General features: G+C 48.4%; 6 protein-coding genes across 6 annotated transcripts; 4 read left to right on the top strand and 2 right to left on the bottom strand.

The window, feature by feature from the left end:
- Nucleotides 1–79: 79 nt before the first annotated feature.
- On the bottom strand, nt 80–630 carry BC939DRAFT_454679 (uncharacterized protein). The gene is made up of 2 exons (XM_051556094.1): nt 320–630; nt 80–290 (listed from the first exon to the last, which is right to left on the bottom strand). Exons 1-2 carry the CDS (start codon nt 357–359, stop codon nt 166–168), a joined length of 165 nt encoding a protein of 54 aa, XP_051411066.1. The 5' UTR covers nt 360–630; the 3' UTR covers nt 80–165.
- Nucleotides 631–3,552: 2,922 nt separating this feature from the next.
- Nucleotides 3,553–4,519, top strand: BC939DRAFT_454667 (uncharacterized protein). The gene has a single exon (XM_051556093.1). It carries the CDS (start codon nt 3,713–3,715, stop codon nt 4,196–4,198), a length of 486 nt encoding a protein of 161 aa, XP_051411065.1. The 5' UTR covers nt 3,553–3,712; the 3' UTR covers nt 4,199–4,519.
- A 466-nt stretch (nt 4,520–4,985) lies between these two features.
- BC939DRAFT_197997 (uncharacterized protein) lies at nt 4,986–5,289 on the bottom strand. Its single transcript, XM_051550585.1, has one exon. It carries the CDS (start codon nt 5,196–5,198, stop codon nt 5,034–5,036), a length of 165 nt encoding a protein of 54 aa, XP_051411064.1. The 5' UTR covers nt 5,199–5,289; the 3' UTR covers nt 4,986–5,033.
- A 1,639-nt stretch (nt 5,290–6,928) lies between these two features.
- On the top strand, nt 6,929–7,273 carry BC939DRAFT_454660 (uncharacterized protein). The gene has a single exon (XM_051556092.1). It carries the CDS (start codon nt 6,940–6,942, stop codon nt 7,264–7,266), a length of 327 nt encoding a protein of 108 aa, XP_051411063.1. The 5' UTR covers nt 6,929–6,939; the 3' UTR covers nt 7,267–7,273.
- Nucleotides 7,260–8,204, top strand: BC939DRAFT_454659 (uncharacterized protein). Its single transcript, XM_051556091.1, has one exon. The coding sequence runs from the start codon at nt 7,411–7,413 to the stop codon at nt 8,002–8,004; it is 594 nt and encodes a 197-aa protein (XP_051411062.1). The 5' UTR covers nt 7,260–7,410; the 3' UTR covers nt 8,005–8,204.
- Nucleotides 8,205–9,900: 1,696 nt separating this feature from the next.
- BC939DRAFT_197999 (uncharacterized protein) lies at nt 9,901–15,160 on the top strand. Its single transcript, XM_051550586.1, has 3 exons — nt 9,901–10,923; nt 11,080–11,797; nt 11,998–15,160. The coding sequence occupies exons 1-3, from the start codon at nt 10,108–10,110 to the stop codon at nt 15,003–15,005; spliced, it is 4,542 nt and encodes a 1,513-aa protein (XP_051411061.1). The 5' UTR covers nt 9,901–10,107; the 3' UTR covers nt 15,006–15,160.
- The last annotated feature ends 1,935 nt before the right edge of the window (nt 15,161–17,095 follow it).

Raw genomic sequence — 17,095 nt, 5'->3', positions numbered from 1 at the left:
GAAGATGTGCGTATGCTCCGACGACAAAAGCTTGTCCTGCATCAAAGGTGAGGATCTTGATATCTTTAGGATCGACACTAGGCCAAAGTCTCGCCACATCGTCTTTGGTTCGGACAATGTTTCGGATCTCCGTCAAAAAATCACTGGTACCGTGAAGTGTTGAAGTCAATCGAGGAGGTAGGCGATCGTCGGGCAACCGTTTGTATTTGACTGACAGAAGTTCCCTGACCTTGGAACACAGGAGCTGCATAGTGAATCCGTCAGTTCGTAAAGACCCCTGAGAAAATATCCTTTGCGGGCATAGGTCTCCGGTCTGAACTCTGGATCGTCCAGCATCTGCAAGTGGGTCTCGAAATCATCAAGGGATAACAACTTGATCGCAGCACGGTGTCCAGCCTTGCCTCTCTGGCGACTGGTCAGGTCTTCGGGATCGATATCGACGGTGAGGTGCTTGATGAGAAAGCCTGGTTCTTTTTCTCCTATCCACTCCTCAACATCCTGCATGGATGTGCAGACGGTACCGACCAGTTCCTGAACCCGTGCCCTCAGTGCGCCTCCGCGGTTGAAAAAGAACATGGCTAGTTGTCGCTCCGTGAAACTGACAAAAGGTTGCTTCGCCGTCGACATGGGGATGATCCTACGAGGGTTTGGACTTAATTTGTTGATCGCGAGGTAGTTTTCAATAGCAGATACTTCCTCTTGGATCTCCACATTAACATCGGATACCAGCAGCCCCTTCTTTTTTCTTTTCTGGAGCTATAATTGAGAAGATAAAAAATAATAAATGAGAGGCATGATAGGTATCGGTTTGATGTACATTAAGATGACCAGTAGTGCCCTCAACTCATACCTTATTATGCAGCTCACAGGTCCCATTACGGTACATTTTTTTGAGTTCGACCTTGAGCTGCAACGCCACCGATAGGAGTAACTCTGTTGGTGAGAAGGGAGTGTGTCTCGTTGAGAGCGGCCCGAGGACGTGGTGGGGCGTACAGTCCGAGATCCTTGAGGCGATCAATGAAATCGTTGACCTTCTGACCGGTACCACTTTTTCGGGGGTAGTTCCCAGAGTAGACAGAAAGCTCTAGAGGAACAAGAACTGCTCAGAGCCTTTGCCATCCTTGGATTTCTGGTTCATGTCACCACCATCCTCATCGTCGTCCTCTGCAGCACAATCATCATCCAGCTTTTTCGCGTCCTTCATGGAGACTCGAGGACAAAGGAAATCCATGAATCGACGATCGTTGGGACCCGGTCCATGCTTGTTCACATGCTCGACAAACTTCCCAATTACTCGTTGACCTTGTCGTTTGATCCTGGCAGCCTCGCGCACAGCGTTTCGGATACAGAGGGCAACTTCCTGTTGAACGGTACCGTCGTTTGGCAGAGCTCGTCTGAGGTTAGCGGATAGAGTACCGACGTTCAAAGTAGACGTTGGGTGCTGGTATTGTAATAACCGTGTAATAGCGAGCTTGCGGGTGGCTGCACTCGAATCGGACAACGTTTTGAGTTTGGGCTTGGGCTTGGGCTTGGGCTTGGGCTCGTCGCTGGAGGGCTCAAGCTCATCTTTTGCTTCAGGCTCCCTGTAAGGCTTGAACTTGTAGAGCTTCATCTCGACTGGGGGTGGAGGTTTGTTGCCCCTGTCCTCGTCTTGAATGAGTAACGATGGCGATTTCGTGGGAATTGCGTCCTTGGAAGCGGCGGGTGACCGTTTGACTCCTGAGATGGTAATGTGATCGGAGAGTTATCCTGCAGATTCGGTGCAGGTTGTTGTGATTGTGCTGAGGATGGTTGCGGTGATGGCGGCTGTGGTAAGCGCGACCCAAGGCCAGGCTCAACATAGCTGGAGACTCAACTGTCCTATATCGAATGGAAGAATGCGAGGAGCGGAGGCGGATGATCTGATCCTTGCGAGTACTATTGACATCAAAACAATAAGTAAGGTGAGCTGTGAGACGATTACCGATGCCAAGTCCTAAATGCCGTGCGGTATTGAATAGAAATATAGCATATCTTGGTTGCAGTTGTGCGCGAAAATCCTTGTTCTCCTGGTACATGGCACAAAGATCCTTGAGTCGTTTGTAAAGCTCACTGTAGGACGAGACGTTGGACAAAGGACGAGGATCACTGACAGGCGTCTGTTGGAGATCAACAAAGGCTCTGAGTGCAAGTTCAAGTGTTCTGTTGCCTGTGCTTTTTAAAACGACCTTGGAGTCTTCCAAATATGCATTCACCGTCTGTCGCACATCTGCAAAAATAGGGTAAAAAAAAGTAGAAAAATATATATATTAGTTAAATGGTTCAGCCTCGCTCCTTAATACTCTGATCATTGATATTTACCTTGTTTCTTGATCGTCTTGATAATCGAAAAGTTGGTCGCCGGTCCAAGAGAGTAGATATTTTTCCCGTAGTCGTTGTTGGATGCAACAGCGAGGGTCGTGAGTTGGATCCTGGACACACCGAGAACCTCACAGATATCCGGTATCTTGTAGATCAGAATCAAGTTCTTTGAAATCGGGCGCCACAGGGTTGACACGGATGGGTACGCGAGCATATCGCTGTCCGCAGACACGACAATATCGTCAGATCTGCAATCTCGAGCGATCACAACATCAGCTTCCGTCTCGCATCGCTGAATGTTCCACCCCTCGTCCTGCATATACTTGACAAATGCATCACGGATGGGCAGGGACCAATAGAAGGAGGACGCAAGGCTGGTCCAGGCATCGGCAAAGTGTCGCTTACGGACCTTGAGGTTGTTATCGATCCGTCTTTGTAGTTCATCCACACTTTCTTTGCATCGCTTAGTGGTCTTCTCCCGAGCTTCTTGGCGGATCTGAGCAGTGAACTCCTTCTCCTCTGCCTGGACTCCGTCGACGTAGATAATGATGTTTTCCTTGGTCCCGAACCGCATGGCATCCAGCTCTAGGATCGTATGGGCCACCTCGATGGAGTTTCGTGTATAAGCATTCCTGATGACTGAAAAGCGAGAGAGAAGGTCGACTCTTCTGGTGGCGGTGCTCGAGGTTGTTGACGCGGCTGATGGGTAAAGTACAGAGGGTTGGTAACCCTTCTTACGAAGAAAGGCGTACCAGCCTTTAAGACCCATCACTTCCTGTACGTCGAGTGGTGCGATGAGAGAACTGCTGTCGAATGTGTAGTGTTTAGCTGAAGTAATGTGATCGATTCAATGGAAAAGAAGTCGGATGTCGGGAATCTGCAAAGACGATGAGGTTATGAGGTTTAAAGTAAGGAAGGAAAACGAGTGATCAGTGCTGTAACGCGTGGGTTCATGTCAGAGTTTAACTCTGATTGGTATTGTCATGTGACGCTAGACGCGTCTTAGATTAGATCAACGTCGCCCTCATCACAGAAAGCTCCATGATGTAAAGATGAGCAAAGGCAGCACCGAAACGTCTAGAACCATGGATTACTAATCAGGACCTTTATTCATCTGATGTATATAAGGAAGGACAGACTATGTAGTTGGACCACAGTTCATATGATCACAACAGTCTAGCCAATAAACAATTGTCTTCACACATTCGTCTTTGTTCACTCACCTTGTTCACTCGTCTCCCCTCGTTTTCACCTCGTTGTTCCTCGCTCACTCACAAGTCTTACATATGACGTCCGTACAGACGAAGAATTCGCCATCATTGCTGCCTGTCGCTGCAACTATTATGCTCAACATCAGGCGCCGTACAAACATATGTATTTAACCGCAAAGGTCTATAAGGGCATGAAGATTTCTTATCAAGGAGAGCCTTACGAAGTTGACTACTTACAAGTACAGGCCGACCAGAATGATTTTGATCCTTCACCTGATTCAACACTTCCGTCGTCTTTGGAGCAAACCCTCCCACCAGCAATCCTTCTTCTACTTCACAGGCAAAGGGCAGAGAAGGCGGAACAGAAAAGAATAGCCAAAGAAAAAGAACAAGAGCAGGAGCTTCAGGATCTTGAGGCCGATCTAAAAAACATGATATCGGAGATCGTCATTGCCGCTAGCTCAACAAAGAAGAGGAAATGTACGCTCGAGTACTCCCAGACCACAATTGTAGGAGTAAGGAAGACCTTGCTTGAGGTGAAGGGCCTCAATACTGTCCAGGCGGGACAAAGATGTCAGTTGGCCGTTCTCAAACAGGCACAAGGAATTGAGTCTGATGGACGGTCAGAAGATTGTGTTCCAAAATAGGATGGTCCTTATTGCCACCCTTAAAAAACTTATTTCCGTCCAAAAAGTCTGCCAATCAGGAGCCCCCTTTGTCATAGATGACGTAATTATCGCCTAGACTGTGCTGCTTTCAAAGTATAAAAGCATTGAGAGCTTTTGAAAAATTTCTTCGTTTCACTTCTTGCTTTTGCTGTTGCCATGGTCATGCTAGGGTTCAGCGATATAGTCTGTGCAAAATATGGTGTTTTTGACGGTTCGACACCACGCTAAGGCACAAAATAAATAAATAAAGCAATAATAATAATGGAACCAATGGTCCAAAAACAAAATGACAGTACCCTGTCCTGTTCTATACTATGCTTCTGTTGTTATTTTTCCTTCTATCCTTCTCCGTCCCCTTCAAAGGCTATCCTTGACTCGTTGATTACCATATCACATTCCATTGTTAATATTCGGACTCCAGTATCCAACTCTCTCTCATTCCTCTCATTCTTGATAATTGCACATCTGACACTTCACTCATCACATGTACCCTTCGGGATAAGCAGATTAACTTGCAACGGAGCCATTGGACCATAACGATTTCAAATTCGTCAGTCATTTGTGGACTACCTCGGTAAATGGAGTTGGATGGAGGGCGTGATGATGGCCAGATCCGACTAGCGTGCGGAAATTCTTGAGCTGATCCTTGTTGCTCTGTGCTCTGTGCCATTGCACCCATGCAATCAACTCTTTCACACCTCACAACATACCATTCAACATTTCATAACACCTGTCCTATATAATATCAAATCAGGTTCATCTTTCTCTATCCAGGGTCATTTTGTCGCCATTCTCCGGATCGTCCTAGCTTATTTCAAGTGCCAGGTATTACATTATACGATCCTACGACGAATAGCGACGATCGCGACGGCACAAAAGAACGACCAATTGGAGTAATAGCCGACTTATCTTCATCACGTATCTGCAAACGACAACGATCTTCTTTGTACGCAACACCTTTTCCCTTCTCAGCCAGCATTTCAAGACGCAAACCCTTCCCCTCAAAACTACACTACAAGCGATAACCCTTTCTCCTCGGACATACCCGCCTACATTTGCACAGCAAAAATATAATCTACGCGCGACGACAAATCTAAAAAAGCGAAGGGGCCTCTTATCCGAGCACTAGCGCATCCGATCACCTCTTCAACACAGAAAAAGCTAAAAGGTGTGGCAGCATGGACTCAGGCAAGGACGAAGGCAAACCCATGGGGATGGATGCAAAGGCGGACACGAATGAGGACAGGACTGCAGACTCGAGTGCAGAGCACAGACAGAACAGGTAAAGATGCAATAACAAACCCACGCACTCCTTCCTTTTCCATTTGTATCATCTGCAGCATAACTATCATCGGCATCCCAATATTCACTTTGGTACTGCATACGGCGCTCCTCCTCGCCCTCGATCGCCCATCCCATGTCATATTTTTATTTATTACACTATTCGATCCCTCATTTAGTACTCGCGCTCCCTCTCCCTCACGTATTTGCCCAGGGGTCCCGTCGCTCCCTAAAAAGGAGTCGGCGCATTTTGCCCAATCTATAAAGCATTGTCCAATTATCAACAAAGCACAGCAACAGTTGCACACCACATTTTTTGCCACGCGTTTTCTGCGTTTGCATTTTCTCCTGTACCTATCAAATGGTTTCCTTCTTATGATTCTGCTCCTACATCGATCTGGAAACTTTTTATCAATTCACATTGAAGCTTGAGACGCGCCATCGTGCCTATTTTCATATATATTATTTTCTATTCCTTCCATCAGTTATATTTCATGCGGACAAGGAAAGATATTGACAATTAATACGGATTTATATCTGATACGATGTATGTGTTTAATATGATTTAATGTGTTTACGTGAGAATGACTGAATGAGGGAGAGAAGATGGAAGAAAAGAAAGAGGCATTGTTTTACAGTCGTTTATAATTGATTAGGCTTAGGTACACCAATGGGCTGTCAACTGAATGAGTGTCAGTTGTTTATCATATGGGGTCAGGACACGACTGTGTCTGTGGGGTGTCTGCCCAGAGAGTACCGCCCAAGTACCCCTGCTTTGTCTACACGCTTTTGCCCTTGCCCAATTCTGTCCCATACATGTTTGGCTGGCTGGAATGGACCCTCGTTTTTGTTGTTTGTTGTAGGTTTATGTATACAAACCTTTTTTTTTCTTCTTTTCTTTTAAACATACTCAGTCTTGTGAAAGTCAAAAAGAGTCATGCTCCACTGACCCAGCTCTGGGATGAGATGGGGGGTGGACTTGACTGCCCCCTCCCTAGTCTGCGTTGTGGCGGTGGTCTTTTTATATTCAGTTCGCCCAGCCATTCAATATGCTCTTTCCGCTTTATTCAATCTCTATTTACTTCAGTGGATAATCCCTTTTCATTCCAGACAGAGAGAGGAGCAGTGGATATGATGGTTAATACATGCAGCAGAGAGGGTTAGAAGAAACAAAAGTAGTGGGTCAGACTATTTCCCTCCCTCGTCTTCCTTCACCCAAGATCCTCTCCCCCCTCCGCGTGCGAGCAAATAGAAGGAGTGTATTATTATTCCTTGCCCTATCGAATCGAGCATATAATCATCCTTCCTCCCTCGTGCTGAATCCCCCGTTTCCCATCGTTTGTTCTATCGCACAGCTCACATAATACCAAAAACGGGGTTTCTTCCTTCTCTCTCTCTTTCTCCTTTCTCTCTCTCTTTCTCTCTCTTGTTTCTTATACATGTACATTCCTGCTATAGTTCTGCTTTATTCAGTTTCTTCAATTGAGTTCTATTTTCTGGCACCGGTGTTCCCTGGCCCCGACCCGGCACCCCCTATTCTTACCCCTGCTCTCTCGCGAGAGTTTCTATTGTGGACTACTTCCGTCTTCATTTGTTCTGGGCTGCGTGTACAGCACCTTGTCATTATACTTTTCTTTGTGCTCACTTTCAATTCGATCCTCCCTCAGCTCCTCCTCTTCCTTCACCTCATCCCTTTCATCCGCCCCTCGGCTGTCTGTTCGTTCGTTCGTTCGTCCGTTCGTTCTTCCCTTCGGCGTCCATTGTAGTTTGGCGCTCCTTCGCCCACTCGCTCGCCTCAGATTCGTCCGACTAACCCAGCCCCTACATATTCCTCTAATTTGCTTCCCTCGCTTGGCGCACACTGCACATTGCACACCGCACACTGGACTCTGTCCTCCACCCTGCTCTCCATGACCGCTCCTCTTCCCTTCCCTGTGCCACTGCCAACATCCTTTACTTCCTCATCCAGCATCGACCATTCCTTCCCAAGCCCCGCAAGCACAACCACAATCTCAACCACCGCCACCGTCTTCACCATTCCATCCTCAAGATCTCGCCATGCTTCCGAATCGCGCATGTTCGAACCAATCCCCCCCTCCAACCTACTAAAGATCTACAAGGGATGCTCCAATTGCCGCACACAAAAGATAAAGTGCAACGGCCAGGAACCCTGCTCGAGATGTCGTGCATTCGGCCTGCAATGCCAGTACATCGTCCTCCCCAACCAGGCTGCTCATAGACTCGCGGCACTAGCCGCCGCCCCCAGCTCTTCAGCAATACCCGCTGGACCATCATCTAATCTTTCTATACCACCCTCAGCCGCAAACTCACCAAGTTCATCCTCAGCATCAACATCATCAGCAGCATCTTCACGGGCGCGCTCTACAAGTAAGTTTCTTTATCAACACTCCCATCGATTACATACTGGATCCGAATTCTGGATGCCTCGATGTCCTTGGACGGCGGGTATCATGAGCAATCGTCGATCAATACAACGGGCGTGATCAAGTGGCAATTGAGAAGACATCTCATGTTTTTACTTCCTCTACACTCTCCTGCTACAACGATGGCAACAACAGAACCCTTTTTTCTATTTCTCCTCCCTTGCCCTCGCTCTGAGTTCTGCAAGGTGTGCAGGCGTGCATGGCAGTCAAACGCTGAGCCCCCAGATTCCCATGCCGCACCTCGTCTGCCTTTTTTTTTTCTGTGGGTCATTTATTCCTCCTCGGACTTTGTGAATTCTGTAATTATTCATTGTGTGTGGGTGTGCATACGAGTTTGTGTGTGTCTGTTGGTAGAAACTATATGCGGCACTGTTGTCCCACACTTTGCTGGATTTTTGCGCACCCACCACCTAGAGTTTTTTTTTCTTGGTCGTTTATCTACATTTCTGAGCAGTTCTTCGTGGTTTACGTATAGCAAGTGTGAGAGCTGAGAAAAAGGAGAAAGAGAAAATAGCTGTGGGATGTATGGTGTGAGATGTATGGCAGTACAGGAACGAACAAAGAGTGCACAAATGTGGACTGAGGGTACCCTGGGATTTGTTTTACTGAGCAGCGAGGGTGCATGCTGCCTATCATCTAAGCGAGAGCATATGCAAAACAAAGTATATCTTGGGTGAAGGAAGCAAAAGAGAAAACAAGAGACAAGAGAGAGAGAGAGAGAGTAATCGATTACCAAGGGTAGACTATCGATGGTGTTGGTAAGGATCACCCCAGCGGGAATAGTTATTGATTTGCAGCCCTGTCTTTATTGTTTGTGTTGGATAAGATAATGATCTTTTTTACCTTCCAAAGCAAAGGCTTGCTTTCATTCAGGGGTGAAGAAGAACCTGTTGATGAACAATTTCAAACAACAACAACATCAATAATAATAATAATAATAATAATAATGATTAATAATACAAGTGCAGCAACGACAATAACAAACAAAACAAACACTCGATTAGTCTACCTTGGAGGATTGGATAGCCACTCGTTTTTTTTCTGGGCTATTGTTATCCTCACATACTTTTCTTTAGGGCGCAAGGAGGGCAATCGCTGCGTTTGGTGCTCTCGTCCTGTTTGATGCCCTAATCTACCGGCTGACTCACACGAGGGCGAAGCGAAGGCGGAAAGGGTGCTAGACGAATCTGGCCACTCGTTTTGGGGCTCAATGGCACACTTCTTCTCCTGGGCGCTATTGTGGTTATAAAAAAAAGAGGGTAGTTTAGGCTGGACATGTCTAAGGTCTCCCAGGAGGAAGGAAAAGAAAGACTGGGGACTTCAATTGAACGGGATTGGTTTGTTTGTTAATACCATTAGCTCAGCCCACACCCTTACCGCGCCTTTCATCCCAATGGACCCTTTTTTTTGGTTCCCCGCTTCATTTTTTATACCGCATCTCGCGTTCATTTCAAATATCTACCCCCATATCGAACGGTCAGAAACTTGCATTCCTGCTAATCAAAGCGAATACCGAAAGGGTCACTTGGAGCTGCAACGGTTTTCAGGTAGCATTGGTAACCTTGGAGAGTGTTGACTCACCTCATTTTCATGGCCCAGACCACTGCCGTGCATCACAATGTCGCACGTCTTTTTTTTTTTTTTTTTTTTTTTTAATGGCACTCCTCCCCCCACACCAAACACCCGGTACAAGGTTCACACAGCGTGTATCGTTGTGTTGCGTTGTATTCTGTTCTTGTTCTTGTTTTTATTCTCATTCCTATTCTTGCTTTTGTTGACAAATGTTGTGGTTTTGACCCCTCCTGTTCTTCTGCTGTCGTGATCATGAGTATTTTTCTATACTGCTTCCTCTCTCTCTCTCTCTCTCTCTCTCTCTCTCTCTCTCTCTCTCTCTCTCTCCCTCATATGGTACAATTACGCGTCGCATGCCTAAACAGCATTTGCACATCCCCAATCTTTTTGTGCATGTCCTCGGTTGGGTCCATTCATCGCTCCAAAAGAGCCAAAGCGCGTCTAAATTGTCTTTCTCCCCTCTTCTTCATCGACGCCGCAGAATGCTTGCTTGTGTTATTCTCAACGACGTTTTATGTGTTGCCTGAGTGGACGACAATATCAACTTTGTGCTGATTTGGCAGGTTATGGCTAATCGAGCTTTGCTAACCTATGAACACCTTTTCATACAAACCCTTCTTTCGAACTACAGAGAAAAAGAACCGATCAACTTTCCCTTCGCTGAGGAGGACTGACGATGATGATGCGGACCTGTCACCTGAGCTTTCGCCCTCAAGACCCCCGTCCTCCTCTCCCCCTCTGCCGACATTGCCAGCATTCTCCACAATTACGCTGGCCTATGCTCAGTCATTATCGGGACCACCCAATATCTTGCTCCACACGATCTCCGAGGCAGTCGACCAGAACGTCTACGCGTATCGAGGTCCTCCCAGTCCAGATGCACCCGCTCCAGATCCCGAGCTAATGCGTCGTCTCATTCGACTCTATCTGCGTTATGTGCATCCAATTCATCGTATCGTGGATGAGCACGACCCCGATTTCTGGACGCGTCTTGATCGTCCAATGGAACCAGAGGTGGCGTCGATTGTGTATGCCATGTGCACAGTCGGGGCCATGTTCATGATCCAGACCCCGACCACCGGCCAAGAAGACGAGACTGTGTACGACTTTTACAGTCGAGCGGTTGCCATCAAGAACTCGCGTCCTGAGGACATTACCACCATCCAGACGATCTTGATCCTTCAAGAATTCTTTGTCGTGACCAACCAAATCGAGACAAGCACGAAGGCATACACTCATATGATGGAGATTGCCCACAAGATTGGATTGGGAGAGCAAGTCAAAAAGATCGCCACCCAAGATAAGCTGTCGCCTGCGGACGCCATTATTCGGAACACCTGGAGAGTGATCATTTGGACCGAGACCATGGCAAACCTCATTTCATCGAAGAGCGTCGTCAAGATCGATGTAAGTTATGTTATCTTTTGTCTTCACGACTTTCATTATGACAAGTAGCGAACTAAATGTTGACGATCTCATCATTTTATTATTACTATCACTATTACTATTACTATTACTACTATTATTATTATTATTATTATTTTAATTATTTAATCAATATAGCCGCTGAAGGATCTCACCAGTCCAGCCCTTGACACTCGACCTGAGGAGGTCCCCATCGCGAGGTCGCCTCCTCTAGACGCAGCGATATATTATTATGGTAATCTGTTCAAGATTTATCAAGCGATGACCAAGATAAAGCTGCCCATTTCCTCAAGGGACCTGCATCCTGTCACCAGTATACTGGATTGCTTCGGAACATGGCAAAACAGCCTGCCCAAGAATCTACGATGCAATACTGCACGGAACTCATCTGCTGGGGGTCAAGGATCAATATCGCCCCTCGCGTCGACCCTCGATACCTATTACCGACTCGGTCATATCTTTCTTTTGAACAGTCTTCCGGCGATAGTGCGATCAAGTCCCACAGGTTTGGGTCCTAGACGCGAATCTCCATTAAGAATCCTAGCGACATGCGCTAATGGAATCACAGCCACCATGGGCGACCTCATCAGGGAAGCGGATCTACGAAACTTTTGCATGATTTCCGCCATGCGATGTTTGACTGAAGCCGCAGGGATTCAATTAGCCAACTCCAAGGAGCCTGACCCGGCTATCTCCACACCTGCCAAGGTCAACTTTATGAAGACTCTTTGGTGCATCAAGCACTACAATTTTGCCGTTCCCGCCGCTCGCCTAGCCTCGATCTTAGCGCCTTATGATAATATCGGGAAACAGGCTACATCGGTCCAACGCCAAGAGAGGCAATCGGGCCATAGAGGTACGGCTACAGCACTATTTTATGAGAGAGAGAGAGAGAGAGAGAGAGAGAGAGAGAGAGAGAGAGAGAGAGAGAGAGAGAGAGAGAGAGAGAGAGAGAGAGAAAGAGATGGAGTTAAGCGTTGTAAAAATTGAAATCTAACAACTACTCTCTATACTTGCCGCCAACTTTTCTCTTTTTCATGCCTTCCAAAAACATAGAAGGTGGACGACAACGGACACCCTCCTTTTCGACCGAATCTTCAAGTATGGCTGGCCCGCCCCGTGGTCGACGCGGGGTATCCATGGCGTCCGACTATAGCTCGTCGACAACTTCTACTCGCGAGGGCTCACATACGACATGCGAGACAGACGAGCAGGACAGAGAAAGAGAGCGGCCAAACCAATTGCCATTCAGTCCCTCGCAAGACAGCGCAACAACATCTTTAGCGAGCTTTCCATTAGGGTCTCAACAGGCACAATTAAAGATAGTCGGACTAAGAGGAACCGCCACCGAACTCAGCACAGCATCGACGATCCCTTGGGACACGCAATTCGAGACTTCGGAGCATGGACCACAGGCACCAGTGTCGCACTCGAGATCAGGCCAAAGGATATTTAAAGATGTTTATGATGGGGACCGATCAAGGTCTTCGTCAGTATCGCTTATTTCACCAAACGTGGAGACCCACATAGCTGGCTTCTTTCATGCGATGGATATCCAGCCGCCGCCTTTGCCGCTACATGCAAACCATCACCGCTCTGGGGTTTATTTTCATCAGGGCCCAGAGGATAGGCTGCCGCATGAAGCGCATCAATTCCATTCTATTACTGGTTCAGGAAAGAACGAAGCGGACCCTTTGATGCACATCCGAGCTCCTTCAGGCTCGCTACATCCAGAGCCCGCTTTGATTCGCGGCCGACTTGATCGATCGGGAGAGCAGTACTTGCATGATAATGGACGTAGACATAATTCTGCAGAGCCGCGACGAGTGGATTGGGTGGATCAAGGCGAGTTGACACCAGTGGAGACTAGCCGGTCCCCGGTCGAAGAGCGCAGCATCCACGTTGGTCAGGCTGGAATGCCACTAAGACCGATATCCCCTGTCCGTTCACCGGGATATGGGGCTTCTCATGGGTCTGCATCAGCATCACTGCCACAGCCTTGGGAGGACCTTAATGTCGCCCGCCGACCTTGTCCCCATCATGTTCGCCAAGTGTCACAGTCATCAAGACCGGTTAAAGATTCGGGTCCAGCTGTCAGTCCATCGCAACAAAGGCATTCGGTCAGGAGCGAAAGATCTAAACCACGAGCGCGCGAGTACTTTGGCTCATCACGACATCAACAGGTTGATAACGTGTACATGGCTGTATCTCAGTCGCTTCACGTCACGACGACGTTCCCAAATCGTCCATACCACCCACACGAGCAGAATCCGCGTACGCCGGTCTCTGCTGCATCAGATATTGACGAAAGCAACGGATATGGTGCCGCATACCATCATTCGACGCATTCACCATCTACTATCATGACCCACGATGCCTATGGCCGGCCCCGATCACGGTCAAGCAGAAACCCCTCAGATATCAACACTGTTAGCCCTGGAGTGATAGCCTATGACCAGGGATATCTGCCTCGACCTTTGCCCGTGCGGTCAGGAGCAACTGCAGTAATGGACCTTTCATCCCAACCTTCAACGCCGATTTCACGCACAGGGCAACATTCGCCTTTCAACCAAAGGATAAATGTTAGGCCAGCAATGACTGACACTGCTGAGATTATGTCGCCCCAGGAACAAGCCGGCTACGGTCATCTGCATCCGCAGCATCCTCATCAACAGCAACAGCAACAACGACCTCATCGCCAGAAAATACTGCCTCAAGAGCGCGTTCTTCAGCCGGAGGTACTCCATGATGAACAGTCCAGGGCCTTTGAAACCCGTCATGGTTACGAATTTGATGGCCTGAGACCCGAATTGATTGATTTAACGAGCCCATCTTCGACGCCACCGCTTCAACAAAGGTTTGCTACACCTTTATCTCCGCCATCACCTGGAGCGATACGGTCGATAGCAATAGTAGATAGCAGGAGTAAGATGTTAGCACCAGGTCAGGATCTTCGCGGAGAAAATGGGGGTTCGGAAGGGGCAGGAGGACGAAGCATAGGTTCTTATGACGGCCGTCCAATGACAGGACAGTGGAAGACTGGAACTCTGTCGACAGGTCCTCGAGGGCCTGCACCAGCGACACTGGTAGGTCGTAAAAGGCCGTCGGAGTCGATGTACGGCACAGAAGATCGAGATGAAGGTCTTGGAGAAGGTAGCCATGGTGGATGGCATGGATCGGGCATTGGAGATGCTATGGACATTTCTGAGACAGGAGAATCAGGGTCGGCCGCATTCGATGCGAATCCGTTGTATCGTGATGGAGTAGAAGTTGTGGAGCCACGGAAGCAGAAGCAGCAGAAGCTTGAGAAACATGGTCGCCAGGCGCGACAGATGCAGTACCCTTACGCGGCTTTCCAAGCTGGTATGCATCCAGATGAGACTATGCCGCAGCACCCTCGTTATGTGGAACAGGATCAGGCGCCCCCACTGCAGCAACATCACCATCAAGAGTTTGCTATACAGGTACACCAGCAGCCGAGCACATCGCGCCATTCACAGATGCCATCCCCAACCTCTAATCGTCTGCCGAGGCCATCGCATCCACAGCAACAGATGCAGGCGCAGGAGCAAGCGCACTACTCGTATCAGTCCTACCAGCCGTCCTCTCCGTCTTATCACGTCCTTCAGCAAAAGCATCAGCAGCATGAGCCCCGGACATCGCCCGTATCCTCATATCCATCAGCAGCAGCAGCAGCAACAGCACCACCGCCATCATCATCATCATCATCATCATCATCGGCAGCGTCAATAACACGACCATATCCTCGAGACAATTATGGTGCCCCGCCTGCACTGCAGATACAACAGCAGCAGGCGCATCTTCAACAACAAATACGTCAGGATCGTATGTTCCAGCAGCAGCTGCAACAACGAGAGCGTCAACTCCAGCAACAGCAGCAACGAGAAATGATGCCGCCGCCACCAGTGTTACCCTCAGGTCGGCTTGGGGAGACAGGGTCTACGATGAACAGCGCAGGAGTTCCTAGTGATGGAGAGGGTGAAGATAGTGCAGCGTTGATGCCGGACATGATGAGGGACCTGGTCCGACGACAGCGTCGGTAGACATCTTCTTCCTTTTTTACTACGGCTAGAACATCTTTGACAACAACAACAACAACAACAACAACAACAAAGTAGCTTGCACATACATTCATAGACAAAAGGAAACGGAAGCTGCCTATATGACCAAAAAAATATTCCACATTCATCTACAAAAATTATTACTGCACTGCAGACAAATATGTGTAAGTGATACAGAGACGCACAGCATCCAGGTTGATATGTGTCGATACATGTCGCGGCAATTCATTACCATGGCCCTTTGAGCATATATATTTTGGTGCATATTATAGCGCAACCGATCTGTTGTCTAACTAGATGTCCAGATATAGCACCTATGCTATATACAGGACAAGTGTGTATGAATGGTTCGATGCTACTAGGCTTGTTAGCATTACGTGCTCATGTTTGGAGTATCTCAGCAAACACAGCACCCCTCGCACCCCTCCCCCATCCGCGATAAAAATTGCTTTGGGTCGGGGCTAGGGGTAAGGCTGGAGCGAGGGGTAAGGCTGGAGCGAGGGCTGGTGGTACAACCATAAAAAAAAACAGATGAGCCGAATCTTCTTTTCATCGTCCCGGAACACACAAAACAAGTAGATCTTTCTCTTCATCACTCATCTTGCTAGTCATTCATCATTACACGCACATACACACTTACACATAGCACTGCTTCGTTGTCTCTTTTGGATGCTTGCTTTAGCAGGACCACAGACTGAAGCATAGCAAAAACGCGTCGGAACAGAGACGCGTTCGTGACACAATCCTCAGGCAGCCAATAACACAGTTTCCTACATCGCACATCACACACATCTTCCTTCACACACCTTCGCCTCGCTCCCCACCCAGGAACAGACCCACTTTCTTCCTCTCCGCCTTTCATCCTCCCATCATCTCATTCTTCACTCCACTCTCCCTCCTTCCTGATCACCTCCCCTTCTTCGCTCTGTCCTCCTTCCTCAGCTTCATCAGGCCAGTTCCCCCACTTCCATCAACAGCAACACTGCATCATGTCACCCGATGCAGATGCCGTACCCGATAATCCCCTGAGTGTTCAACAAAGCCCACCTCCCGCGGGCCACCCCACTACCGCGGACAACAGCGACACACAAGTCGATCCTCCTCGCTCACTCTCAAGGTAGGTTATAAACCGCTGCTGCAACCCTTCCCTTCTATCATGCAGCTACCTTCTTGTTTTTGGATATTCTATACCATGTCCTTTAGCGAGCCAATGATCAATACGACGCAATCGTTGTCTTTCGTTGTTCTTTGGGATCAGTCCCTCAAGGATTTGCTGTCATCACCTGTATTAGGGACAGGGGACCACATAGATTCCACCCAACTCCTCCAAGGTCCGATCTAACAATATCTATTTTATTTTTGTTTGCTCTGGGATTAATATAGAGATTCTCACTACGCAAGAGCCGACTCTGAGGCTCGATCATCACCTCCCTCCTCACCCACGAAACCCCCTACCTCCTTCACAGTAACGACAGCGATAACAACAACAACAACAGCAACACCGCGTATTGGCGGTGGAGGTGGGGCTCGAGGGCCGATCGGTCCAAAACAAGGGGTGTTCCGACCCTGTGCCCGATGCCGTCTCAAGAAGACGAAATGCGATCGAATCAAGCCCGCGTGTTCGAGTTGCCGCAAGTCCGGATCCGAAGTTCTGTGTGTCTATGATAATGATGAACCCTCTCCCAGGACCGTTACAACCGTATCGGAGGCCGAGAAGATCGAGAAGATAGTTGCGGTGACGAAGAGGGACCAGCAGCAGCAGCAACATTCGAGAGTACAAACCGAGAGATCTGTAGAGCCAGAACTGGAGATCGAGGCAGAGGACAGGAATGGGGCATTGGCGGAGAAGATTCAGAAGAGTGGGAGGAGTACCAGTTCTAGCAGCAATAGCAGTAACGGGAATGGGAATCATAGTTCCGAGACGAGTGACAGTGCGGTGACAACGTTGGCACCGGCGACGAAGAAGATCAAGACGGGAGCAACGGGGTCTGCGGCGATACGACCGAGTCCTTTGAGGACGACTATAACGGCAAGTACAAATGAAAATGCAAGTGCAGGCGCGGCAGGTCAGG

This window comes from Gamsiella multidivaricata (genome assembly GCF_025024155.1).
Source record: "Gamsiella multidivaricata strain RSA 2152 chromosome Unknown BC939scaffold_42, whole genome shotgun sequence".
Lineage (NCBI taxonomy): Eukaryota > Fungi > Mortierellomycota > Mortierellomycetes > Mortierellales > Mortierellaceae > Gamsiella > Gamsiella multidivaricata.
Note: the sequence above shows the minus strand (reverse complement) of the source record. Positions and strands in the feature narration are given on the sequence as shown.

Excerpts from the sequence above, each read along its gene's own strand:
- BC939DRAFT_197999 (XM_051550586.1), top strand. The coding sequence starts at position 10,108 with ATGAACACCTTTTCATACAAACCCTTCTTTCGAACTACAGAGAAAAAG. Across the intron at positions 10,924-11,079 it reads AGAGCGTCGTCAAGATCGAT|CCGCTGAAGGATCTCACCAG; the intron begins GTAAGTTATGTT and ends TAATCAATATAG. Across the intron at positions 11,798-11,997 it reads GAGGCAATCGGGCCATAGAG|AAGGTGGACGACAACGGACA; the intron begins GTACGGCTACAG and ends CCAAAAACATAG.
- BC939DRAFT_454659 (XM_051556091.1), top strand. The coding sequence starts at position 7,411 with ATGACCGCTCCTCTTCCCTTCCCTGTGCCACTGCCAACATCCTTTACT.
- BC939DRAFT_454660 (XM_051556092.1), top strand. The coding sequence starts at position 6,940 with ATGTACATTCCTGCTATAGTTCTGCTTTATTCAGTTTCTTCAATTGAG.
- BC939DRAFT_197997 (XM_051550585.1), bottom strand. The coding sequence starts at position 5,198 with ATGCTGGCTGAGAAGGGAAAAGGTGTTGCGTACAAAGAAGATCGTTGT.
- BC939DRAFT_454667 (XM_051556093.1), top strand. The coding sequence starts at position 3,713 with ATGTATTTAACCGCAAAGGTCTATAAGGGCATGAAGATTTCTTATCAA.
- BC939DRAFT_454679 (XM_051556094.1), bottom strand. The coding sequence starts at position 359 with ATGATTTCGAGACCCACTTGCAGATGCTGGACGATCCAGA. Across the intron at positions 291-319 it reads CAGATGCTGGACGATCCAGA|GATATTTTCTCAGGGGTCTT; the intron begins GTTCAGACCGGA and ends ATGCCCGCAAAG.